At 41.8% G+C, this 26,624-nt stretch overlaps 1 protein-coding gene across 2 annotated transcripts in view; it reads left to right on the top strand.

The window, feature by feature from the left end:
• Positions 1-14,728, top strand: part of L2HGDH (L-2-hydroxyglutarate dehydrogenase) — a 67,131-nt gene extending 52,403 nt beyond the window's left edge. The window contains exons 10-11 of one of the 2 annotated variants that reach the window (XM_030810184.1): positions 11,694-11,906; positions 12,826-14,728. In XM_030810184.1, the coding sequence (XP_030666044.1) occupies positions 11,694-11,889 (196 nt within the window). In that variant the 3' untranslated portion in view covers positions 11,890-11,906; positions 12,826-14,728. Of the gene's footprint in view, positions 1-11,693; positions 12,096-12,825 lie in introns of those variants that run through there. The other variant, XM_030810188.1, reaches the window with a different exon arrangement.
• Positions 14,729-26,624: the final 11,896 nt, after the last annotated feature.

The following is a 26,624-nucleotide window of genomic DNA, read 5'->3' as shown; positions in this document are numbered from 1 at the left end:
GTAGTCCCAACTACTCAGGAGGCTGAGGCAAGATAATTGCTTGAGCCTAGTGGTCGAGGCAGCAGTGAGCCATGATAACACCACTGCACTCCAGTCTGGACAACAGAGTGAGCCCTGTCTCAAAAATAAATAAAATTAAATAAAAAATTATAAAATACTAAAATAGGTCAGGCACCGTGGGCTCACTCCTGCAATCCTAGCACTTTGGGAGACTGAGTCAGGAGGATTCTTGAGGCCAGGATTTCCAAACCAGCCTGGACAACATAGCAAGACCCCATCTATACCAAAAATTTAAAAACTAGCTGGGTGTGATGGCATGTTTCTGTAGTCCCACCTACTCTGGATGCTGAGGCAGGAGGATTGCTTGAGCCCAGGAGTTAAAGGCTGTAGTGAGCTGTGATCATGCCAGTGCACTCCAGCCTGGGTGACAGAGCAAGACCCTGTCTCAAAAAGTAAGACTGGGCGTGGTGGCTGACACCTATAATCCCAGCACTTTGGGAGACTGAGATGGGAGAATTGCTTGGGCCCAAGAGTTTGAGGCCAGCCTGGGCAATATAGTGAGACCTTGTCTCTAAAAAAATATTTTTAAAAAACAATTAGCTGGGTGTGGTGGTGTCCACCTGTGGTCCCAGCTATTCAGGAGGATGAGAGGGGAGGATTGCTTGAGCCTGGGAGGTCATGGCTGCAGTAAGTTGTGATTGTGCCACTGCACTCCAGCCTGGGTGACAGAAGTGAGGCCTGTCTCTAAAAAAAGTAAAATAACCCAGTGGAGAGACATTGGTGTTAGACTGGTACATAGATGAAACAAGATTGGCTGTGTGTGTATAATTGTTGCAACTGAGTAATAAATACATGCGAGTTCATTATACTGTTGGTTTTGTTTCTTTCTTTTTCTTTTTTTTTTTTTAACTTTTTGATGTGTTTAAAATTTTCCATTTAAAAAAAGTGCTCTCAGGATAGTAATAGAAGCAAATGTAAAACCACTACAGAGGGACACACCCTGAATCCAACCCCTCCCAGATGATTCCCACAGATAAAGCCCTACTGAACAGAAACTCACAATCAGAAGTTACAAACCACCATAAGTGAGAGTCAGCAGATAAAATAAGTGGCAGAATTAGACTTCTAACAACTATGGGTAATAGTAATAATAGAAACTGTAAAGTAAATATGCTTCAATTAATCAAAAACAAGGCAATGAAAACAGGAAAAAAAAAACAAAGAAAAAAGGACTAGGCAAATTAGTTGGAAACCACCTAATGAGAATTTCTGGAAATAAAAATACAGTTTTTAAATTTTAAAACTCAGGCTAGGCTTGGTGGCCCACTTCTGTAATCCCAGAACTTTGGGAGGCCATGGTGGGAAGATTGGGTCCAGGAGTTCAAGACCAGCCTAGGCAACATAGTAAGATCCTATCTCTACAAAAAGTTTTAAAAATTAACCAGGTATGATGGTACACACCTGTAGTCCCAGCTACTCTGGAGGCCGAGGAGGGAGGATGGCTTGAGCCTAAGAGGTCAAGGCTGCAATGAGCTGTGATCACACCACTGCCCTTCAGCCTGGGCAACAGAGCAAGACCCTGTCTCAAAAAAAAAAATTAAAGGAAAAACCTCAGATGACTAGGTTAGACAGCTGGTTAGACCTATCTTAAGAGGAAATTATCAAATTGGAAGGTAACTCAGAAGAATTTAGAAAGCAATACTGCAAGATAAAGATGTATCCATAAAAGTTAAAAGACATGGGGGTGAGCACAGTGGCTCATGCCTGTAATCCCAGCACTTTGCCAGCCCATGGAGGGTGGATTACCTGAGGCTAGGAGTTCAAGATCAGCCTGGCCAACATGGCAAAACCCCGTCTTTACTAAAAATACAAAAACTAGCTGTGGTGGGCACCAGTAATTCCAGCTACTTGGGAGGCTGAGGCAGGAGAATCACTTGAACCCGGGAGGCAGAGGTTGCAGTGAGCTGAGATGACACCATTGTACCCCAGCCTGAGTGACAGAGTGAGACTCCATCTCAAAAATAAAATAAGACATGGAAAAGAAAACTGAGAAGATTCCAGCCTATCTCTCATAGGTGTTACAGAGAAATTGAGAAGAGGCAATCCTTTGAGGAGAGAATACTTAAAAATTTTCTAGAATTGACAAAAAGACCTCAAATTCAAGATGTACAGTGCATCCCATCTGAGTAAATAAAACTAAATACAAGATGGAAATAGATTTCCAATTTAGTAGAGAAGGAAAAAAAGAATATAGAAAATTCAATAAGTGAAGAAAGAGAATAGAAACCTTAGAAAATCAGGTTAGATAGCATAAAATAATATAGTAGAAATCAAACGTATCAGTAATTACAGTAAATGTAAATGTATTTAATAGTTAAGACAGATTATCAGGTTGGGTTTTTAAAAAATCTATGTGCTAGAAAAATGCTTTTAATTTTTTTTTTTTTTGTAAGACAGGATCTCGCCCTGTCACCCAGGCTGGAGTGGAGTGCAGTGATGTGATCATAGCTCACTGCAGCCTTGAACTCCTGGATTCAAGCCATCCTCCTGCCTCAACCTCCCAAATAACTAGAACAACAGGTGTGTGCCACCACACCTGCCTAGTTATTATTTTCCCAGAGACAGAGTCTCCCTATATTGTCCAGGCTTGTTTGGAACTCCTGGGCTCAAGTGATTCTCCTGCGTCATCCTCCAAAAGCATTGGGATTATAGGCATGAGCCACTATGCCTGGTCTGGACTTATATTTTTAGATTAGCGGTGGAGTTTTATAAAATACTAGATTGTTCCATCATATTTGGAACTGGCTGAAGATGCCTGTTACAGCTTTTCATAGCTGTTTTCCCAACCTGTAGTGTAATGCTTGACGTATGACAATAAGGTAATACAAGACTTCTCATGAATGTATGTATTTAGTTACACACTCACCTGTTCTTGTTTCTGGACATATTTTTTTTTCTTTTTTTGAGATGGAGTCTCACTCTATCACCCAGGCTGGAGTGCAGTGGCGTGATCTCAGCTCACTGTAACTTCTGCCTCCTGGGTTCAAGTGATTCTCCTGCCTCAGCCTCCTAAGTAGCTGGGATTACAAGCATGCGCCACGATGGCCGGCTAATTTTATGTTTTTAGTTAGAGATGAGGCTTCACCATGTTGGCCAGGCTGGTCTCGAACTCCTGACCTCAAGCGATCCACCCCTTGGGCCTCCCAAAGTGGGATTGGGCCTGAGCCACCCTGCCCAGGATATATTTAAAAATAAAAATTAAAAGAATAGAAATTTTAAATTTTAACTTAAAGCTTAAAGTTTCTAGCCTTATTGAATACCTACTATGTGCAAGACACAGATCTACACATGTGGGTGATGTAGGGGTGTTGACACCATACTTGCCCTCAAGACATTTATGGTTTATATTACCTGAGATTTTCTTTTCTTTTTCTTTTTTTTCTTTTTTGGAGATGGAGTTTCGCTCTTGTTGCCCAGGCTGGAGTGCAGTGGTGCAATCTTGGCTCACTGCAACCTCCACCTCCTGGGTTCAAGCGATTTTCCTGCCTCAGCCTCCCGAGTAGCTGGGATTACAGGTGCCTGCCGCCATGCCCAGCTAATTTTTGTATTTTTAGTAGAGACGGGGTTTTGCCATATTGGCCAGGCTGGTCTCGAACTGCTGACCTCAGGTGATCCACCCACTTTGGCCTCTCAAAGTTCTAGGATTACAGGCGGGAGCCACCTCTCCCGGCTGAGATTTCAAATAATAATACTTATTTCAATTTGAAGTGTTCTGAGGGGAAAGCATATGTAATCCTACAAAGAAAAACCCTGAAGTTGCCTTAAGTGCTTGAAAAGGGAATGAAAAATTTGGTAGTTTAAACATTTCATGTTAAAAACTTGTTTGAACTAAAATGAAATCCTAAGAAAAACATCATTATTATTTATTTATTTATTTGAGACAGGTGCTCACTCTGTCACCCAGGCTGGAGTGCAGTGGTGTGATCACAGCTCAACTGCAGCATCTACTGCTGTTAGCTCAAGGGATCCTCCCACCTCTGCCTTCCAAGTAGCTGGGACTACAGACACTCAGACACTCACCACCACGCCTGACTGATTTTTTTTTTTTCTCGTATATATGGGGTTTCACCATGTTGCCCAGGCTGGTCTCAAACTCCTGAGTTCAAGTGATCCACCTGCTTTGGCCTCCCAAAGTTCTAGGATTACAAGCATGAGCCTCTGTGCCTGGCCAGAAAAACATTATGATTATTTTAAAATTTAGATTGTAGGGTTTTCAATATGTGGGCAAGAGTATAGAGGACATTGAGAACATAATTTTTGTTTGTAAGAAAAATAAATAAGTGTAGACATTTTTAACTGTGGTTAATCAATTTTAGCCTTTATGTGCCTAGAAGGAGCAAAGGGAATGTACTGACTCTCTATACAGCAGAGTTTTACATTGGACACTCAACATCAGTGGCTGGTCCTGTTGTTGAGGGGGGAAATGCTACTTTGATGAGTTCAGATAAACTATAAATAGTATACAAAATAGGCCACATACCAGCTGATAAACATATGCATCTCTACCCCAAGAAGTTTCAGCTTTCAGTCCCATCCCTTCTTTTTGTGTTCTATGTGGTATATCTGATTCTTTAAGGTTTTTTTTTTAATTTTTATGGGTGCCTAGTAGGTATATATATTTATGGGGTACATGAGACATTTTGCTACAGGCATGTAATGCATAATAATCACATCATGGAAAATTGGTTATTCGTACCCTCAAGCATTTATCCTTTGTCTTATAAACAATTCAGTTACACTCTTAGTTATTTTTAAATGTACAATTAAATTATTATTGACTATGGTCTCCCTGTTGTGCTATCAAATACTAGGTCTTATTCATTTCATTCTTTCCATTTTTGGGGGGAGGTATCCATTAACCATCCCCACCTCCCCTGTAAACCCCCACTCCACACTACCTTTTGCAGCCTCTGGTAACAATCCTGCTCTCTTATCTCTATGCGTTCAATTGTTTTGATTTTTAGATCCCACTAATAAGTATGAACAGATAATATTTGTCTTTCTGTGCCTGGCTTATTTCACTTAACATAATGACCTCTATGTTGATGCATATGACAGGATCTCATTCTTTTTAATGGCTGAATAGTACTCCATTGTGTATAGATACCACATTTTATTTATTCATTCATCTGTTGATGGACACCTAGGTTGCTTCCAAACCTTGGCTATTGTGAATACTGCTGCAGTAAACATGGAAATTCAGATATCTCTTTGATATACTGATTTCCTTTCTTTTGGGTATATATCCAGCAGTGGGATTCCTGGATCATGTAACTCTATCTTTAGCTTTTTGAGGAGCCTCCAAACTATTGGCCATAGTGGTTGTATTAATTTACATTCCTATCAACAGTGTATGAGGGTTCCCATTTCTCCATATCTTCACCAGCATTAGTTATTGCCTGTCTTTTGAATAAAAGCCATTTTAACTGAGGTGAGATGATATCTCCTTGTAGTTTTGATTTGCATTTCTCTGATGATCAGTGATGTTGAGCACCTTTTCATATGCCTGTTTGCCATTCATATGTCTTCTTTTGAGAAATGTCTATTCAGATATTTTGCCCATTTTAAAATTGGATTATTAAATTTTTTTCTGTAGAGTTGAGCTTCTTATATATTGTAGTTATTAATCCCTTGTCAGATGAGTAGTTTGCAAATATTTTCTCCCATTCTGTGGGTTGTCTCTTCACTCTGTTGATTGTTTCCTTTGCTGTGCAAAAGCTTTTTAACTTGATGTGATACCATTCTGGATTATATTATTTAATTTCTATGTGTTTATATAGTTTCCAAAATTCCTCTGGTGATTGATTTGTAGTTTTATTCCATTGTGGTCAGAGAAGATGCTTGATATTATTCCAGATTTTTTGAATGTTTTAAGACTTGTTTTGTGATCTAACATATGCTCTATCCCTGAGAATGATCCATGTGCTGAGGAGAAAAATGTGTATTCTGCAGTCATTGGATGAAATGTTCTGTAAATATCTATTAGGTCTATTTGTTCTGTAGTGCAGATTAAGTCTGACATTTCTTTGTCGAGGTTCTGCCTGGGAGATCTATCCAATACTGAAAGTGGGGTGTTTAAGTCTCCAGCTATTATTGTATTGGGGTCTATCTCTTTAGCTCTAATAATATTTGCTTTGTATAGCTGGGTACTCCAGTGTTGGGTGCATATATATTTACAATCATTATGTCCTCTTGCTGAATTGACTCCTTTATCATTATATAATAATCTTCTTTGTCTCTTCTTACAGTTTTTGTCTTGCAGTCTATTTTGTCTGATATCAATATAGCTATTCTAGCTATTCCTGCTCTTTTTTCATTTCCATTGTCATGGAATATCTTTTTCCATCCCTTTATGTTTAGTCTCTTTGTATCTTTATAGGTGAAGTATGTTTCTTTTAGGCAACAGATCATTGGGTCTTGTTTTTTCATTCATTCAGCTACTCTATGTCTTTTGACTACAGAGTTTAGTCTATTTACATTCAGTGTTATTATTGATAAGTAAGGATTTACTCCTGCCATTTTGTTATTTGTTTTCTGGTGGCTTTACAGTCTTCAATTCCTTCTTTGCTTTCTTCCTATCTTCCTTTTAATGAAGGTGATTTTTCTCTGATGGTATGTTTTCTTTCTTTTTATTTAATTTTTTGGTATCCACTGTATGTTTTTCTATTTGAGGTTACCATGAGGCTTGCAAATACTATCTTATAACCCACTATTTTAAACTGATGACAGCTTAATACTGATTGCATATGCAAACAAACACACAGAAAGAAAACTAATAAAAACTTGACACTTTAACTTTGTTCCTTGGCTTTTAAATTTTTTGTTTTTTTCTCTTTATGTCTTATTGTACTGTCTGTGTCTTGAAAAGTTGTTGTAGTTACTATTTTTGATTGGTTCATCATTTAGTCTTCCTATGTAAGATGAGAAGTTTATACACCACAATTATAGTGTTATACTATTCTGTGTTTTTGTGTGTGCTTGCTGTTATCAGGAAGTTTTGTACCTTTATATGATTTCTTCTTGCTCATTAACATCCTTTTCTTTCAGATTGAAGAACACTCTCTAGTATTTCTTGTAGGACATATCTAGTGTTGATGAAATCCCTCAGCTTTTGTTTGTCTGGGAAAGTATTTCTCCTTCGTGCCTGAAGGATATTTTCACTGGATATACTATTTTAGAGTAAAAGGGTTTTTTCCTTCAGCACTTTAAATATGTCATGCCACTCTCTCCTGGCCTGTAAGGTTTCCACTGAAAAGTCTGCTGCCAGACATATTGGAGCACCATTGTATATTATTTCTTTTTTCTTGCTGCTTTTAGAATTCTTTCTTTATCCTTGACCTTTGGGAGTTAGTCTCTGGATTAAATGCACTTGGGGTTCTATAATCTTCTTGTACTCAAATGTTGATATCTTTCTCTAGGTTTGGGAAGTTCTCTGTTATAATCCCTTTGAATAAACTATTTACCCCTATGTGTTTCTGTACCTCCTCTTTTAGGCCAATAACTCTTAGATTTACCCTTTTGAGAATGTTTTCTAGATCTTGTGGGCATGCTTCATTGTTTTTTATTCTTTTTTCTTTTGTCTCTTCTGACTATGTATTTTCAAATAGCCTGTCTTTCAGCTCACAAATTCTTCTGCCTGATCAGTTCTGTTGTTGAGACTCTGATACACTCTTCAGCATGTCAGTTGCATTTTTCATTTCTAGAATTTCTGTTTAATTCTTTTTAATTATTTCAATCCCTTTGTCAAATTTATCTGAAAGAATTATGAATTCCTTCTGTGTTGTCTTGAATTTCTTCGAGTTTCTTCAAAAGAGCTATTTTGAATTCTCTGTCAGAAAGGTCATATATCTCTGTTTCTCCAGGATTGGTCTCTGGTGCTTTATTTAGTTTATTTGAGGAGGTTATGTATTCCTGGATGGTGTTGATGCTAGTAGATGTTCTTTGGTGTCTGGGCATTGAAGAGTTGGGTACTTATTGTAGTCTTCACAGTCTGAGCTTGTTTGTGCATGTCCTTCTTGGGAAGGCTTTCCAGGTATTCAAAGGGACTTGGGTCACAAGCCCAATAACATTGTGTTTTTTGTAGACTTAATAGAGGTACCACCTAAGTGGTCTTGGATAAGATCCAGAAGAATTCTCTGGATCACCAGGCAGAGACTCTTGTTCTTTTCCCTTACTTCCTCCCAAATAAATGGAGTCTTTTTCTCTCTGTGCTAAACTCCCTGGAACTGGGGGGTGTAGTGATGCAAGCACTCCTGTGGCCACCACCACTGGGACTGCACTGGGTCAGACCTGAAGCCAGCCCAGCACTGGGTCTTGCCCAGGGCCCTTCCCTTCAGGGCAGTAAGCTTCCTCAGGCCCCAGGCATGTCCAGAGATGCTGTCTGGAAGCCAGAGATTGGGGTCAAATACCTTAGTAGTTTACCTGATGTTCTGTTCTACTGCAGATAACTAGCACTCATACCACAATACAAAGTTCTTCTCACTCTTCCCTCCCCTTTCCACAGGCAGAGAGGCCACTCCCTGTGGCTACCACCACCTTTGGTCCACAGGCTTTCTGCCAGGCCACCACTAATATTCACTTAAAGCCCAAGGGCTCTTCCATCAGCTTGTGGTGAAAGCTGCCTGGCCTGGGACTTACCCTTCAGAGCAGGGGGCTCCCCTCTGACCCAGGTAGTTCTAGAAATGCTGTCCAAGAGTGTTAGCCTGGGCCAGATGTGGTGGCTCATGCCTGTAATCCCAGCACTTTGGAAGGCCAAGATGGGTGGATCACCTGAGGTCAGGAGTTCAAGACCAGCCTGGCCAACATGGCGAAACCCTATCTCTACTAAAAATACAAAAATCAGCTGGGCATGGTGGAGTGTGCCTGTATTCCCAGCTACTTGGAAGGCTGAGGCAGGAGAATCGCTTGAGCTCAGGAGGTAGAGGTTGCAGTGAGCCAAGCTCATGCCACTTCACTCCAGCCTGGGCAACAGAGCGAGGCTCCATCTCAAAAAAAAAGAAAAAGAAAAAAAAAGGAGTGTAAGCCTTGACTTGGGGACCCCAAGAACCTGCTCGTTGCTCTACCTCACTGTGGCTGAGCTGGTACCTAAGGAGTAAGACAAAGTCCCCTTTACTTTTCTCTCTGCTTTTCTCAAACAGAGGGAGTCTTTCACTGTAGCCACCACAGCTGGGAATGTGCTGGGTCACACCTGAAGCCAGCACATCTCAGAGTCTCATCCAAGGCCCATGACGCACTCCTTGGGTATCGCTGCTGGTTATTCAGGGCCCAAGGGCTCTTTAGTCAGCAGGTAATGTATCCTGCCAGGACTGGGTTTTTCCCTCCAAGGCAGTAGGTTCCCTTTTGGCCCGGGGTGGGTCTAGAAATGTTGTTCAGGAGCTAGGGCCTATAATGTGGGCCTCACAACTCTGCCCAGTGCCATATCCTACTGTGGCTGAGCTGGAATCCAAGATGTAAGACAGTCCTCTTTACTCTTTGCTGTTTGCTCCTTAAGCAGAAGAAAGGAGTCACTTTTATTGCAGCTGCCTTGGTTTGGGGGATGGATGATGCAAGCACTCCTTTAGCTATGCCAGCTGTTATCTCCCTAGATCACATGCCACCCTAGTCCACTTACTATAAGCCCAGCCTAGTGCTAGTAGCCTAGAAGTTGGAGTCCTTGTGCCCTAGACTATATTTCAAGTTTATCTAGGACCCCAGAGCATTTCAGCCCCACGGTGGTGAGGCTTGCAGGGAAACTCAAGTTCTGACCACTGGGATGGATGCTTCCTGTCTAGCTAGGGCAGGTCCAAATGCTCCCTCCATGTGCTGGCGCTGGCTGAGCCCAGCACGGCTTTATTCTCCACTATGACAGGGCAGCACCGAGTTCAATGTAAAGGCCCCCAGCCACTGTACCCTCCCTTTCCCAAGTACATAGGTTCTCTCTCCATACCACATGGCTGCTGCTAGGGGGTGAGGGAGGGGTGGCATTGGCGATGCAAGACCATTTTTTCTGCCCTCCTCAATGCCTCTTTCAATGATATGAAGTCAAAACCAGCTACTGTGATTGCTCACCTGATTCTTGGTTCTTGTGACGGTGCTTTTCTGTGTGCAGATAGTTAAAATTCGGTGTTCTAGCAGGGGAACTAATGTTTGTAGGCTTCTTTTCCATCGTCTTGCTCCACTCGCTCCCATATCTGATTCTTACTTGGAAATTCTTACAGCTAAAAAATCTCTTGTCCAGATTCCCTGCAGGATTCTATAGGTAAGATCACTTATCTTTATCATACAACCTTTCACTCTTACTGTTATAATTCTTATTTACCTCTCTACGAATGAATAGTATAGCGCTGTGATTTCAGGCAAGTTACTTAATCTCTCTGTGTTTCTTTGCTGTCAAATATAAACTGTGTCAGCCTCTTAAGAGTTGTTTTGAGGATTAAATGAGGTAATTCCTAGTACAGAGTAAGCACTTACTAAGTAATAGCTATTACTATTATCTTTCTTCAGCCAGCTGAAGTCTTAGAGGGCAGTGCCCTCATAGTGTTCTTTGTATCTTCTGCAAGTACTTATCTGATTTGTCCCAGAATTAGTAAAAAATGTTTAATATTGTTTCCTGATTTCTTGAGTCTTGCTGGTGTGTATAAGATAGAATTTTTCACACTGGGCTTCCTTGGACAAGTTTCATAAGAAGTGCTTTTTTGTAGTTCAAAAACACTGGATTCAAATTTCATCTGTAAATTTTAACTGTTTTAAAAAACAACAAAAATCTGTGAGCTCAAATGTTATAAAATAGAATTTTAAGTAATAAAGATTATCAGTGTCTTTACAGTTGTTCACACCTATAATCCCAGCATTTTGGGAGGCTAAGGTGGGAGGATCACTTGAGGCCAGGAGTTTGAGACCAGCCTAGGCAACATAGTGAGACCTTCTACAAAAAAAATTTTCTTTAATTAGCCAGGTGAGGTTGTGTACACAACCTGAGCAACAGATCAAGACTCTATCTCAATTAAAAAAAAAAGACTCTCATTTTATTAACATACTGCTAAATTATTTTTATGCTTTTCCTATCATCTTTTGAAATTGAAGATGATCCTGATATTGAAGGGTAAACTCTTAAAAACAAACTGCAAAACAAGAACTTGTTGCCATTTGCAAATATTTCTCTCCATAAATTTTAATTGTATGAATTTTAAAAATACAAAAATAAGTAGAATAGGATACAGGAATGCAACTGACACATAACCTCTGCTTTCATTGATTTGTATTACTCAGATGAGGCTTATTGTTGCCATTGATTGATTTTTATAATACATTCATTCTATAAATTTAAATACAAATATACCTGTTCTAATTAAGTGTGGATTTACCTACTACCTTTGGAAAGAGCAGACATTGACAAGTAACTTACTTGTTTTTATGTATTTCTTTAATAAGCATTTATTACACTATTGTTATGTGATAGGTTTTAGGCTCTAAGCTAACAATATAGGTTTGAAAGGCTACAACTGACAGCCTTTGGTTAAACATAAACTCATTGGGTTTCCATATAATTGTGCATTTAGAAGAATACTTTATTGCTTTAAGACTCTTTGGAAACACTGACTTGTAAAGTGTCCTATGTCTTTGAGTCAGCTGACTCCCATCTTTTACTTTTGCAGGGGCCCAGCTGGAGTAAGAGCCCAAGCCCTGGACAGAGATGGAAATCTGGTAGAAGATTTTGTATTTGATGCAGGAGTTGGGGATATTGGAAATCGCATTCTTCATGTGAGAAATGCACCTTCCCCTGCTGCTACTTCTTCCATTGCAATTTCTGGAATGATTGCAGATGAAGTACAACAAAGATTTGAATTGTAAATAATGAAAGGAGCTAGGTATGCACTGTAATCTTCATGTCAGCAACAAGAATGTACTAATTGCATTCTTTAATTTAAAAAATGGTTTTTAAACTTTCATTTTTAGGTCAAAGGTAACCACTGCATTGTTAAAATGATGTAACATAGAAATAATAATTTTCTACAAAAATTAGCCAGGCATGGTGGCGCATGCCTGTGATCTCAGCTACTCAGCAGGCTGAGGCAGGAGAATCAATTGAACCGAGGAGGCGGAGGTGAGCTGAGAGCTGAGATTGCACCACTGCACTCCAGCCTGGGTGACAGAGCAAGAAAAAATAATAATTTTCAAAATGTTAGGCTGGGGGCCATGGCCAGCACTTTGGGAAGCCAAGGCAGGTAGATTGTAGCCCAGGAGTTTGAGAACAGCCTGGGCAACATGACAAAACCCTGTTTCTACACAAAATTAGCTGGGTGTGGTGCCTCTGTAGTTCCAGCTCCTCAGTAGGCTGAGGTGAGAGGATCACTTGAGCCCCGGAGGTCCAGGCTGCAGTGAGCTATGTTCATGACACTGCATTCCAGGCTGGATGATAGAGCAAGATCTTGTCTCAAAAAAAAAAAAAAAAAAAAAAAATCCAGCCTGGGCAACATGGTGAATGAAACCCCATATCTACAAAAAATACAAAAATTAGCTGGGCATGATGGTGTGTGCCTGTAGTCCCAGCTACTTGGGGGGCTGAGGCAGGAGGATCGCTTGAGCCCAGGAGGTCAAGGCTATGGTGGGCTGTGTTCGTGCCACTATACCCTAGCCTGGGCAACAAAGTGAGTCCCTGACTCAAAAAATAAAAACAACAACAAAAAATAAATTCCATGCTTATTTACTTTGTGAATAAAGAGGCAAGATACAGTTTTATCTGTCCAAATCGCTGACTTTTTTTTTTTTTTTTTTTTTTTTTTTCAGATGGAGTTTCGCTCTTGTTTCCCAGGCTTGAGTGCAATGGTGCGATCTTGGCTCACTGCAACCTCTGCCTCCCAGGTTCCAGCAATTCTGCCTCAACCTCCTGAGTAGCTGGGATTACAGGTGCCCACCACCCCATGCCTGGCTAATTTTTTGTATTTTTAGTAGAGACGGGGTTTTGCCATGTTGGTCAGGCTGATCTCGAATTCCTGACCTCAGGTGATCCACCTGCCTCAGCCTCCCAAAATGCTGGGATTACAGGTGTGAGCCACCACACTCAGCCCTGAATCCCTGACTTTGTTAATGACCTGTCCTTACCAACCATGACCTAGAGAAGATTTGGCTTTTTAAGAATTTTGGAGAAAGATGGCATAAAAATGGATTATTTCCTTAAATCAGTTTTTTAGCATTATATTACCTAAGCTCATTTGGTCTCTCATAGACAAGAAAATACATTATATTGTAGGTTACATTCTTTTAATTTTGAAGAGTCACAAAACTCACATTATTTAGAGCAACAATATTTGTATTTGGAAATTAAAAATTCACGATTTCAAGAAAATACATAAAATTTACATTTTTGAGTAGTTTGAATAAGTTTCTATCTTAATTATAATATTTGTAGGAAATAACAAAACAAACTCAAAACCTTTATTATTTCCAGTCTCTTTGTAACTGATGTGGTGTGGTATCATCATGAAATCTAAGCAGTGGTATACTGAGTGGTTGTCCTGCTCTTCCATCTCTGTGGCTGAGAACTGAAATAACTGAGAAGAGACAGATTTTTATGAGAGCAGTTTTAGAATCCTGACACTGATGTATAGACCTCTAATTTGAAAAAGTTATTTATCTATTATATCTCTGATCTTTAGTCACACTAAGGCTCTCAAAATGTTGGCCAAGATTGATAATGATTCATACGTACTTGATTTTTCGGGGCTCCTATAAACTTGTATAGGGATATTTTTCCATTTTTGATAAATATCTAACTTTGAGGCATTCACTTTTGTAAACCGCGAAAGTGCCTTACATTCATGTGTACCTCATGACTATTTTCAGTTGTTGCCCAGTGCTGTGGTATATCCTGTATATATGTGTTGTGTGGTATCTGTTGAAATTATTCTTATAATTTAGAAAGTTAGAAAATAGAAATGTAAATGAAAATGTGGCAACCTGACTGCAGAACTTTGAGTACTGAACCACATTTAGGTGAGGCATTTTCATCCATTCTCTCTGATTCGCTCTCTCAGGATTCATCTTCTACTGGGTATGTCTTCTTTCCTCTTAGCTCTCCAAAGCTGTATGATGGATGGGTGAGAAGGATGTGCATTTTGGTTGATAGGAAAAATGTTTCTGTTTTCTTCCTTTTACCCTCACTTCAAGCATTGATGGATTACATTGATTGAGCTACTTCATCCATTAATTTGAAAGGCTACACATCATCAGCTCATGTTCAAGAAGTAGCACATCCCAGGTAAACAGAGTAGGCCATTATTCAACACTTAGGATGAGTATATTAAAAGCATTCAGATATCAATGACAGAAGAAACAAGTCCTAATGTTTCTTTATAATAGCTGATTCCTGTAAGAAATGCAAACATAGGATATTTTTCTGTTCCATTACAAGATTACTAAGAGATGGAAAATATTATCATTCTCTATTTTGTCAATAGTACGATTGCATACATACTAAGTTGTAAAGACTGGAATTACAAAAAATGATTGTCCTAATTGAAGCGATCCTCAATCCATTCAAGTCTGTACAATACCCTGAAAAATAAAAATGAAAAATTTGTGGAAAGTGTTTTGAATATATAGGTTATTCTGTTGTAAAACATTTTATGTGTATGTCAATAGGGTTTTGTTGTTTAATACTGATATAATAAAGTTTTATGTATTTCTGACAGAAGATGTATATTAATATTTAAAATATTTTAATGAGCCTTGGTGTTGTAGAGAACATATTTTTTAGTTCCATAAAAACTTTTATGCAAATAAATTTTTTTATGTGTAAAACATAAACTGTTTGCTTTAGATAGATAGCAGCCAACCTTTTTAAAAAACTCATTTCTGTGTTAGTATATAATACAAAATGAGGTTGAGTAGTTTATATTTTGGGTAAAAAGTGGAGCATTTTAGATTTTAACTTCAGAGTGTTCGTGAGAAACTCTTGATGCACCAGCAAGTATATTTTTGGTGTTTCGTGTTACGTAGCTTAACTCTTTTATCCATACATATATGTGTATATCAAAGTCCTTCCCTTGATCCTCTCAGCGTTAGCACTGTTTGGGGAGTTGCCTTTACTGTTGGCAGAATTCCACTTTCCCTGAGGCCATTTAGAAATCTACCTAGTAGCCTGTGGGATAACCTTAACTCTTAGAACTTTCTTCAAAGGATGGTGGTGAGAGTGGGGTATACTGCCAGGCCCTGGCCTATGGGAGTTTGTAAGGCCTACTTCTGGAGGCAATCCAACCCTGATGGCTGTACCTGTGAGCTATCCCTGTAAACACAGGAGACATTGTGTCTATATTGTTTAAGGACTGGCTCTGCCCTCCTGGGCCCTCGATCTGTGTCTAGACTTCTTGGTCAGAGGTTTCCTCATCTTTCTGCGCATACACTATTATCTAAAGATCTTGTAAACATTTTTGAGTTGTAATCGTAAAGTCAGTTACTAAGCTTTTCTAACACACTCAAAGGGAGTTTTTGAAATATCTTCATCGGGGCTTAAGGTAGAAGGACAGGGTGAAATGGTTGGGAAAGCAAAAGCTGCCTCGAGATGTTTTCAGATAGTTTGTACTCATTAAAGAGCTTAAGAATGGAAATAAACCCTGAAGCCCTGAAGGGAAGAACAGTGTTGATACCAACCAACTCTACTTTTCTGGCCTCAAATCCTAGAAAGTATGGTGGGTTTGTTGTTGTTGTTGTTAATTGCTTTTATTTTCTGCTTATGGGAAGGGTCTCACATTAAAGTTATTTTAAATTTCTTTTGTCCCTGGGATAAAATGAGAAAATTTACCTTTTAGATATGGCAAGAGATGGCAGGTCTTGGGTTGCTCAGGAAGCCCAATTTTGAATATTAGGAAAGACCTGAGGGACAGTGATAACAGAGGAACCTCTCTCACTAGAGAACTTTGAATTTCAGCCAACTTCTGCTTAAAACTGTATCCTTAGAAAAACCTCTTTAAACTTTGTTGCTCTGAAGCAGAATGAAATGGCTACAGAAGTGGTTGTTTCTTTTACGCCTTTCAGGTTTAATTTTCTGTAAGTTTGTCCACTGGGAATATAAGAGATGTCTTTTAGGGATATCAGTTTATTTTTTAATTTTTATTTATTTTTCTCTTTTCTTTTTTTTGAGACGGGGTCTTGCTCTGTTGCCCAGGCTGGAGTGCAGTGGGACCACCTTGGCTCACTGCAACCTCCGCCTCCTGGGTTCAAGCGATTCTCCTGCCTCAGCCTCCCGAGTAGCTAGGATTACAGGCACGTGCCACCACACCCAGCTAATTTTTTATGTTTTTGGTAGAGATGGGGTTTCACCACTTTGGCCAGGCTGGTCTTGAACTCCTGACCTCAAGCGATCCACCCGCCTTGGCTTCCGAAAGTGTTGGGATTACAGGCGTGAGCCACTACTCCTGGCCTTTTTATTTTTTTTTTAAGACAGAGTCTCACTCTGTCACCCAGGACCCAGGCTGGAGTGCAGTGACATGATCATAGCTCACTGTAGCCTCAACATCCTGGGCTCAAGTAATCTTCCTGCTTTAGCCTCCTGAATAGCTGAGACTACAGGTGTGCATCTCCATGCCCAGCTAATTTTTTTTTTTTTTTTTTTTTTTGAGGAGACAGGTTTCACTATTTTGCCCAGGATGGTCTGGAACTCCTGGCCTCCAGCAATCTTCTTGCCTTGGCCTCCCAATGTGCTGAGATTACAGGTATGGGTCGCCACACCTGGCTGTGATATCAGTTTATAATAATAGCAGTTTCTTTAGTTTGGGTTTTTGTTGTTGTTTTGGTCTCTTGAGTAGCTTCCCAAGTCACGCAGGCCACATACTAATTGCTCTTTCCCAGAGTGCCTAGATCCTTAACCTTTTCCTATGTTTTTCTTAGATGCTTTTTTTCCCCCTTTTTTTTCTTTTTGAGACGGAATCTCACTCTGTTGCCCAAGCTGGAGTGCAGTGGCTTGATCTCAGTTCACTTCAGCCTCCGCCTCCCGGGTTCAAGCGATTCTCCTGCCTCAGCCTCCTGAGTAGTTGGAACTACAGTCACACACCACCATGCCTGGCTAATTTTTGTATTTTTAGTAGAGACGGGGTTTCACCATGTTGGCCAGGCTGGTCTCGAACTCCTGACCTCAGGGGATCCACCTGCCTTGGCCTCCCAAAATGCTGAGATTATAGGCATGAGCCACTGCACCCAGCCTTTCTTAGATTCTTGATCAATCATTCCAGCTGGGACCTCATGGATCCTTCTAAATACTCAGAACCAATCATGTTGGTTATGTTATAGGCCAACAGGAAAAGGTTGTCTTCTGACATCCAACTTTGTGCTTTGGAATTTAGGGATATAAAGATGCTTTTTGCTTCTACTTTGCATGTTAGAATTTTGTGGTTGGTAGTGAATTTTTGAATATACTTTTATTTTTGAATTCTCTCCAGAATTACTTGGTAAGTTTTCTGGAATTAACGAAAAAGCCTAGTGTTAAATGTTATTTTAAAAGAGTTGATGCAACATTGAGGATTTCAAGGTTCTACCATCATTTCTAACTGAGAGAATAGTAGTTTCCTCTGGAAGGAAACTTCCTATGAAAGTCATATAGTGATGGCATTTATTCTAAGAGTGGATGTGGTAGGTGAGAACCACAGAGTTGAAGGGAATCTAGAGGGTCATTCTAGGCTACTCAGCTTCCAGAAATCACATCAATGGATAACATCAAAGAATCACACTGTTTTTTCAAGTAGAGAGTAAATGATTATATATTTGGGTCAAAAAATTGAAGTTTGGTTATCAGTGAATGTAGTAATCACAGAACAAAACAACGCTGTTGTGAGTTAGTGATCTAAACTAACACAGCAGTATAAATCTACCCCAGAGAGAGGGGGTTTGCCCTGTTTGGTTTATTATTTTGGGTTCAGTTGGTAGAGAATAGAATCCATTCTAGCTAAACAAAAATAAATTTATTTTGGGCGAGGTGTGGTGACTTATGCCTGTTATCCCAGCACTTTGAGAGGCTGAGGCAGGAGGACTGCTTAAGGCCAGGAGTTCAAGACCAGCCTGGATGGCATGGCGAGACCCTCTGTCTACAAAACAAAAACAAAACCAAAAATTAGCTGAGTGTGGTGGCATATGGCTGTAGTCCTAGCTATCTTTTTTTTTTTTTTTTGAGACGTAGTCTTGCTCTGTTGCCCAGGCTGGAGTCCAGTGGCACAGTGTTGGCTCTCTGCAACCTCCGCCTCCCAGGCTCAAGCAACTCTCCTGCCTTAGCCTCTTGAGTAGCTGGGATTACAGGCATGTGCCACCATGCCCGGCTAATTTACTTCGTATTTTTAGTAGAGATAGGGTTTTGCCATGTTGGCCAGGCTGGTCTCAAACTCCTAATCTCAAGTGATCCACCCGCCTCAGCCTCCCAAAGTGCTGGGATTACGGGCGTGGTGAGCCACCTTGCCTGACCAGTCCTAACTATCTGAAAGGTTGAGATGGGGATCCCTTGAGCCCAAGAGTTCAAGGCTGCAGGGAGCTATGATTGCACCACTGCACTCCAGCCTGGGTAACAGTGAGACCCTGTCTAAAAGTAATAATAATAATAATACATTCATTCAGAGAATACAGAATCATTGGAAGGCTAATGAAGTAGATTCTGGTTGAGCTTTCAGGAACCAGTCCCAAAGCCACACCACAGAACCAGGCCACTAAGAGTAATTTCAAAACAATTATGATCCACAGAGAACTGCCACACTATGAGTCTAGCCATTGCTGCTGCCACATAAAACTAGTGACTGAATGGTGCTTGCTAACAGAAATATCAGAGTTGCAGCTTCCAACTCACTTCTGCCTTCTTTTTTTTTTTTTTTTTTTTTGAGATGGAGTCTCGCTCTTGTCACCCAGGCTGGATTGCAGCGGTGCGATCTCGGCTCACTGCAACCTCCACCTCCTGGGTTCAAGCTATTCTCCTGCCTCAGCCTCCTGAGTTGCTGGGATTACAGGTGCCCACCACCACACCCGGATAATTTTTGTACTTTTAGTAGGCAGGGTTTCGCCATGTTGGCCAGGCTGGTCTTGAACTCCTAACCTCAGGTGATCCATCCACCTCGGCCTCCCAAAGTGCTGGGATTACAGGCGTGAGCCACCGTGCCCGGGCTCACTTCTGCCTTCTATATCTCACTCTAGTGTATCTGATAGGCTGGGAGCTATACTGAACAGATTACGAATACGTTCATTGTTGACAGCTCAACTTCATTAACTGTCAGGAATTTCAAGGATTCTATTGCAGTAACATAAATAACAAAAATTTGAATGATGCTTTGCCTTTTTTTTTTTGAGATGGAGTCTTGCTCTCCCAGACTGGAGTGCAGTGGCACGATCTTGGCTCACTGCAAGCTCCGCCTCCCGGGTTCACACCATTCTCCTGCCTCAGCCTCCCGAGTAGCTGGGACTACAGGCACCTGCCACCACGCCAGGCTAATTTTTTGTGTTTTCAGTAGAGACAGGGTTTCACCGTAGCCAGGATGGTCTTGATCTCCTGACTTTGTGATTCGCCCACCTCGGCCTCCCAAAGTGCTGGGATTACAGGCGTGAGCCACCACGCCCGGCAATGCTTTGCCCTTTCACCTTTATTATAGGAGATGGTGTTTGGAACAGCTACTTCCCCCACGTACAATGACTTTCCACCTGGTCGTGGTGGCAATATTTGGATGACCTCAGTGGCATCTTCATACTTGGAGAACCAGAAAACACTCTTTTTGTTCAATAGCAGGTTGTATGTAACATATAAACACACAATGCCTTTTTTGTGGGGAGTGGGGAGGCATACTAAATCAATCTTTTGGAGTTTCATACACAATTATAGTTCCTCTTGGGAAGACCTTTTAGGTATGCTGTCTCTTACAGGGGGTTGAACATGAGCCTCCCATAAGGGTCAGAGGACAAAGGCCTGTCTGAGGGCCTGCTTCAACTTCTTTCAGGCAGGTGGCTGTGAGAGGACCAAGCTGGCTATGGCAGCAACCCATGAAAGTGAGTGATAACAACATTTATTGTTTCCTGTGGCATTGCTTTGCTTTGCTATTGACTGGTAGCACTTGTAGCTTTAAATAAATTGAGGAAGTATGAAAGAGTAAATGGAAGAAATGTTGAGTAAGTCCTTCTTGAAAATGTTTTTAAGTGGGAGAATATTAGTGGTAAATTTCTAACTGTCTTTTAACATTTTAGTTGGGCTTGGATCATTCACATTCTCCCTAAATCCTTTCTAAATTTAAAAAAAGGTAAAGGCCAGGTGCAGTGGTTCATGCCTGTAGTCCCAGTACATTGGAAGGCCGAAGCAGGAGGATTGCTTAAGACCAGGAGTTCAAGACCAGCCTGGGCAACAGAGCAAAACCCCCATCTCTTAAAAAAAAAGTTACAAATTACAAAATAAATTAGCTGGGCTTGGTGGTGCATACCTGTAGTCCTAGCTACCTGGGAGGCTGAGGCAGGAGTACCCCTTGAGCCTAGGAGTTCAAGGCTGCAGGGAGCTAGTATGATCACGCCACCGCACTCCAGCCTGGGTGACAGAGCGGGACCCTGTCTATTAAAAAAAAAATTAATTTAAAAAGGGAAGCAAAATTACAATCTGCCAAATTATTGGCTGGGCGCAGTGGCTCTCGCCTATAATCCCAGCACTTTGGGGGGCTGAAGAAGGCGGATCACCTGAGGTTAGGAGTTCGAGACCAGCCTGGCCAACATGGCTAAACCCTGTCTCTACTAAAAATACAAAAAAGTTAGCCGGGCTTGGTGGTGTGTGCCTGTAATCCCAGCTACTCAGAGACTGAGGCAGGAGAATCACTTGAACCTGGGAGGCAGAGGTTGCAGTGAGCCAAGATCACACCACTGCACTCCAGCCTGGGTGACAAGAGTGGGACTCTGTCCCAAAAAAAAAAAAAATTATTAACATGATAATTAGCATATTTCAATATAAATTTGTGATTAAGCTTTTTGTTATGTTTACATATGCCCTCCCCCTTATAGTATCAGTGTTTAATACTTGCATTTTTTTGTTTTATTTTATTTTTATTTTTTTGAGATGGAGTCTCCCTTTTTTGCCCAGGCTGGAGTGCAGTGGTGCGATCTCGGCTCACTGCAACCTCCTCCACCTCCCAGGTTCAAGCGATTCTCCTGCCTCAGCCTCCCGAGTAGCTGGGATTACAGGCACCCACCACTATTCCTGGCTAATTTTTGTATTTTTGGTAGAGATGGGGTTTCACCATTTTGGCCAGGCTGGTCTCAAACTCCTGACCTCAGGTGATCTGCCCACCTCAGCCTCCCAAGTGCTGGGATTACAGGCGTGAGCCACCACGCCCAGCCTAATTTTTTATTTTTTAGCACTTGAAGCAAATGTTTATAGTTAGACTGGAAATTTTTCATTAAAAATACCTCTTAATTAGTGTTTTGATAAGTACCATTTTCATGTGGTTGCAAATTCAAAAGTCACAATAAGGGGTCTAGACAAAGTTGGCTGACACCTATAATCTTACTACTTTGGTAGGCCAAGGAGGGAGGCTCTCTTGAGCCCAGGTGTTTTTAGACCAGCCTAGGCAACATAGCAAGACCCTCATAACAACAACAAAAGTCACAAAAAGGTACATGGTGAAAAATCTCCCTTTCATCTCCAGCCATCCAGTTTTCATCCCTGTGGCAAGAAAAATCTTTGTAGCCTTGCTGATATGGTTTGGCTGTGTCCCCACCGAAATCTCATCTTGAATTGTAGTTCCTATAATCCCCACGTGTCATGGGAGGGACCCAGTAGGATGTGATTGAATCATGGGGGCGATAACTCCCATGCTGCAGTTCTCATGATAGTGAGTTCTCACAAAATCTGATGGTTTTATAAGGGCCTTTTCCCACTTTTGCTCAGCACTTCTCCTTGCTGCTGCTATGTGAAGAAGGACATGTTTGCTTCGCCTTCCACCATGATTGTAAAGTTTCCTGAGGCCTCCCCAGCCCTGGGGAATTGTGAGTTGTTTAAACCTCTTTCCTTTATAAATTACCCAGTCTTGGGTATGTCTTTATTGGCAGTGTGAGAACAGACCAATACAGTAAATGCACAGAAATTATTTGAGTCAAATGCTTATATAATAAAATACTGCATTCTTTATATATATATATATATATATATATATATGAGGAACCATACTTGCAGTACTATACATCCTGCACTTTTCATTTTGCAGCATATCTTAGATAATGTTCCACAGAGGCCTGGTTATTTTAAAATAACTTTATAGGTTCCACTGTATGGATTTACTATTATTTATTGAACTAGTCCCCTATTCCTACTGATGATTATTTAAACTGTTTATTTCTAGGGCGTTTTTTGTTTTGTTTTACTTCTGGTATAATAAACAACACTGCAATGAATAACCTTGTCTCTAAGTGACTTCATATAAGAGCAAGTATATCTACAGGACATATTCCTAGAATTTGCTAGGTCAAAGAGAAACTTTGATATTATCTAGTTCCCCTTGACAGAGGTTGAAACAATTTACAGTCCTAATACACTTACAATATATTAGAATGCTTGTTTCCTCATATCTTCACCATCATAGTGTGTAATCAAACTTTTTCATCTGTGCTATTCTAATAGGTGAAAAATGATAACAGTGTAACCCCCAAAAGAGGATTATCTTTTTCTCCACATCCTCAACAGCATTTGTTATTACCTGTCTTTTGGATATAGGCATTTTAACTGGGGTGAGATGATATCTTATTGTAGTTTTGATCTGCATTTCTCTAATGATCAATGATGTTGAGCACCTTGTCATATCCCATTTGCCATCTGTATGTCTTCTTTTTTCTTTTTTTGTTTTAAATTTTTTAAAAAGTTTTTTTTTTTATAGAGATGGGGTCTCATTATGTTGCCCAGGCTGGTCTTCAATTCCCGGGCTCAAGGGATCCTCCTGCCTCTGCCTTCCAAAGTGCTGGGATTACAGGTGTTGAGCCACTGTGCCTGGCCTCTTTGTTTTTCTTATTGAATTTTAGTCTTTTAATTTGTAGGAGCTCTTTTATATTTTACTGAAATTAACTACAAAAATGAATTGCACCAGCTTGGGCAACATGGTGAGACCCTGTCTCTACCAAAAATACAAAAGATTAGCCGGGTGTGGTGACACGTGCCTGTGATTCCAGCTACTTGGGAGGCTGAAGTGGGAGGATCACTTGAGCCCAGGAGGCGGAGGTTGCAGTGACCCAAGATCATGCCACTGCAATCCAGCCTGAGCTAGAGTGAGACCCCATCTCAAACAAACAAAAAACCCGCAAAAATGAGTTACAGCTATTGTTTCCAGTTTGTCATTTTCCTTTTGGCTTATCTGGTAATTTTTTTTTTTTTTTTTTTTGAGGCGGAGTCTCGCTCTGTCGCCCAGGCTGGAGTGCAGTGGCGCAATCTCGGCTCACTGCAAGCTCCGCCTCCCGGGTTCATGCCATTCTTCTGCCTCAGCCTCTCCGAGTAGCTGGGACTACAGGCGCCCGCCACCACGCCTGGCTAATTTTTTGTATTTTTAGTAGAGACGGGGTTTCACCATGGTCTCGATCTCCTGACCTCGTGATCCGCCCGCCTCGGCCTCCTTTTTTTTAAGAAACAGGGTCTCACTGTGTTGCCCAGGCTGGTCTCCAACTCCTGGCCTCAAGATATGCTTCTACCTCGGCCACTGGAGTTATTGGGATTACAGGCATGTACCACCATGCCCGGCTCATACGTTTATAAAAATTGAATTTATCAGTCTTTTAGATCTTGTGTCATAGTAAAAGTGTCTTTTTCTGTTCTGAGGTTATAAATGAATCATTGTATGGTTTTATTGTTTACATTTAAATCTTTGACATATCTGGAGTTTGTACTAGTGTATTGTATAGGGTATGGATCCAACATGTTTTCTAGATAGCCCATTTGTCTGAATGGGAAACTTTTTTTTTTTGAGACGGAGTCTTGCTCTTGTTGCCCAGCTAGAGTGCAATGGCGTGATCTCAGCTCACCACAACCTCCACCTCCCGGGTTCAAACTATTCTCCTGACTCAGCCTCCCGTGTAGCTAAGAATTACAGGCATGCACCACCTTGCCCAGCTAGTTTTGTATTTTTAGTAGAGAGGGGGTTTTTCCATGTTGGTCAGGCTGGTCTCAAACTCCCGACCTCAGGTGATCCGCCTGCCTCGGCCTCCCAAAGTGCTGGAATTACAGGTGTGTGCCATCTCGGCCGGCCCTGAATGGGAAACTTTTTACTGCTGTCATTCTTGGACTATCCTCCACATGCACGTGGATCACATTTCTGTTTGCTCAGCCCAGAGATCACAACTCAGATGCCTGTAGAGACTAGGCAAGTTACATAAAAGGGTGAAGAGTGCCAGGTGGGAAGTATAGCCAACTGGAAATGGATGGCATACTTTTATAAAGAGGGCAGCCACTACCCGGTGCCTGCTGATTACTCTCTTGCACGAATGCAGTAGGTCCCAGTGTTGCCAGATCTTTGTCAAGAGAAGCTGAAAATACACATTTTTATATGAAGCCTCTTGATTTTAAAATGTTAACAATTAAATTTAAATACAGCCTTAGCTAAACAAAATATGTCTTCAGGCCTGACTTGGCCCAGAAAAGCCTCCTGATATTCCTGGCCAATAATGAGATTTCTAACAAGTTTACTCTCCTATGAGTGAAGAAAACATACATGGTCTAGTAGTTTGATAGCACAGTAGTGTATAGCTGGAGTCTGGGAACAGGAGAGAAAAGTAAGGACCCTCTATATAAGCCAAAGTCTTTGCTCTCACAGACTGAAACATTAATGGGAGAAATACAAGCATTTTACCATCCCACCTTTTATCCCAAGTACATGTGAATGGATATGGCCATTTATTAGAGGATGTTCTTGATTTAGTGGATACTTTAGTGGATTAGAAAAATAATCTTGCCGGGCGCGGTGGCTCACGCCTGTAATCCCAGCACTTTGGGAGGCCGAGGCGGGCGGATCACGACGTCAGGAGGTCGAGACCATCCTGGCTAACACGGTGAAACCCCGTCTCTACTAAAAATACAAAAAAACTAGCCAGGCGAGGTGGCGGGCGCCTGTAGTCCCAGCTACTCGGGAGGCTGAGGCAGGAGAACGGCGTGAACCCCGGGGGGCGGAGCCTGCAGTGAGCCGAGATCGCGCCACTGCACTCCAGCCTGGGTGAAAGAGCGAGACTCCTTCTCAAAAAAAAAAAAAAAAAAAGAAAAGAAAAATAATCTTATTTTCCAACCCTGCCATTCTGATTTTGCCCAAATGAGAAAGTGGTGCATGTTTTGGGGAGAATAATTGCTCAGCTACTGATGCCGGAACTGAATTGTAGTACTGACTTATTTTTTGTACCCTGTTCGCCTTTTCCCTTTCTCACTGCTGGTGGCTAGGGACAGGGAGTAAAATATCTTCTCTACAACCTGTTAAAAGTAATGTGCTCAGCCTCTTTAGTGGGATGAAATTTGTGGTAATGATAAAGTTACCAGAGCCTATGCCTCTTTGAATTGAAAAGCTTGTCAGGATCTTTTCTGGGTTGCTAAGGAGTGTGTCCTAGACGCCAATCCAGGTTTTGTAGGACCTGAAGCCTACACAATTTGGATGACACGATTAAGAAAACAATTCGAAAATATCTTTTGAAAGTTTTGTAAAAACGATATGATTTTCTGAACGCACAGGGGCCCGTGCAAGTGAAGGACGTTTCAATTCAAGCTTGATCAACGTCACTGTCATCTGCCCCTTCTGACCCTACCACCAGGCTAAGGGCTTTCCACGCCTCATCTCTCGGTCCCCACACCATCACCCTAAGAAATAGTTACTATATCTCCTAACGATATACTATATATAGTACATACTTTGTATAAACATACAGTACTCATGAAAACAAGCCACGTAGAGCACAAATACGTTAAATATCCTGTCCAGCCCGAATGCCCCTTTCTCTCCACGTCCCTATACAGCCTCCCACGACGGTAGTCCTGGGGCTCCAGGCGCCACAAGAGTGGCACCGAATCCGGATTGTCTTAAGCAGGTCGAGAGAAGGGAGCATATGGGTAAAAAGCAGTCAAACTGGAGAGTCTGGAGCGGCCCCCCGCAGAGTCTCGGGAAAGGCGGACTCCCCAGAGGCCCCAGGCCCCGCACCCCCGCGCCGGGCTGGCGCCTCTGCCTGCTCCGCGGCGCGCATGCTCCGTGTTAGGCCTCTCGGGCTACTCGGGATAATGAGCGCCGGGCCGAGGGGGCGGGCCGAGCCTCGGCTGCTGGGACCCAGGGCTCGGCGGCGACCCCAAGGCACTCTGCGTGGCTGCTAAAGAGGCAGCAGCGGCGGCCAGCGCTGTGCGCGCCATAGCGAGGCTCGCTCGCCCGACGCGCACTCCGGGTCGGTCACCAGAGCTCTGTGGAGGTGACTCGAGTGGGCCGGGCCGGGCGGCGCTGTCGGCTGGGAGGGCGGGGAGGAGGCGATGAGGAGACGAGCAGCCGCCGCCGCCGCCGCTGCTCACCGCCCGCCGCGGCCGTAGCGGGAGTCGGGGCGGGGCTGGGCCAGCTGTACCCCTGCCGGGCCGCGAACCCAGACAAAGGAGGAGG

The sequence above is a fragment of the Nomascus leucogenys genome, chromosome 1a (assembly GCF_006542625.1).
Source record: "Nomascus leucogenys isolate Asia chromosome 1a, Asia_NLE_v1, whole genome shotgun sequence".
Lineage (NCBI taxonomy): Eukaryota > Metazoa > Chordata > Mammalia > Primates > Hylobatidae > Nomascus > Nomascus leucogenys.
This window is presented reverse-complemented; position numbering and strand designations above follow the sequence as displayed.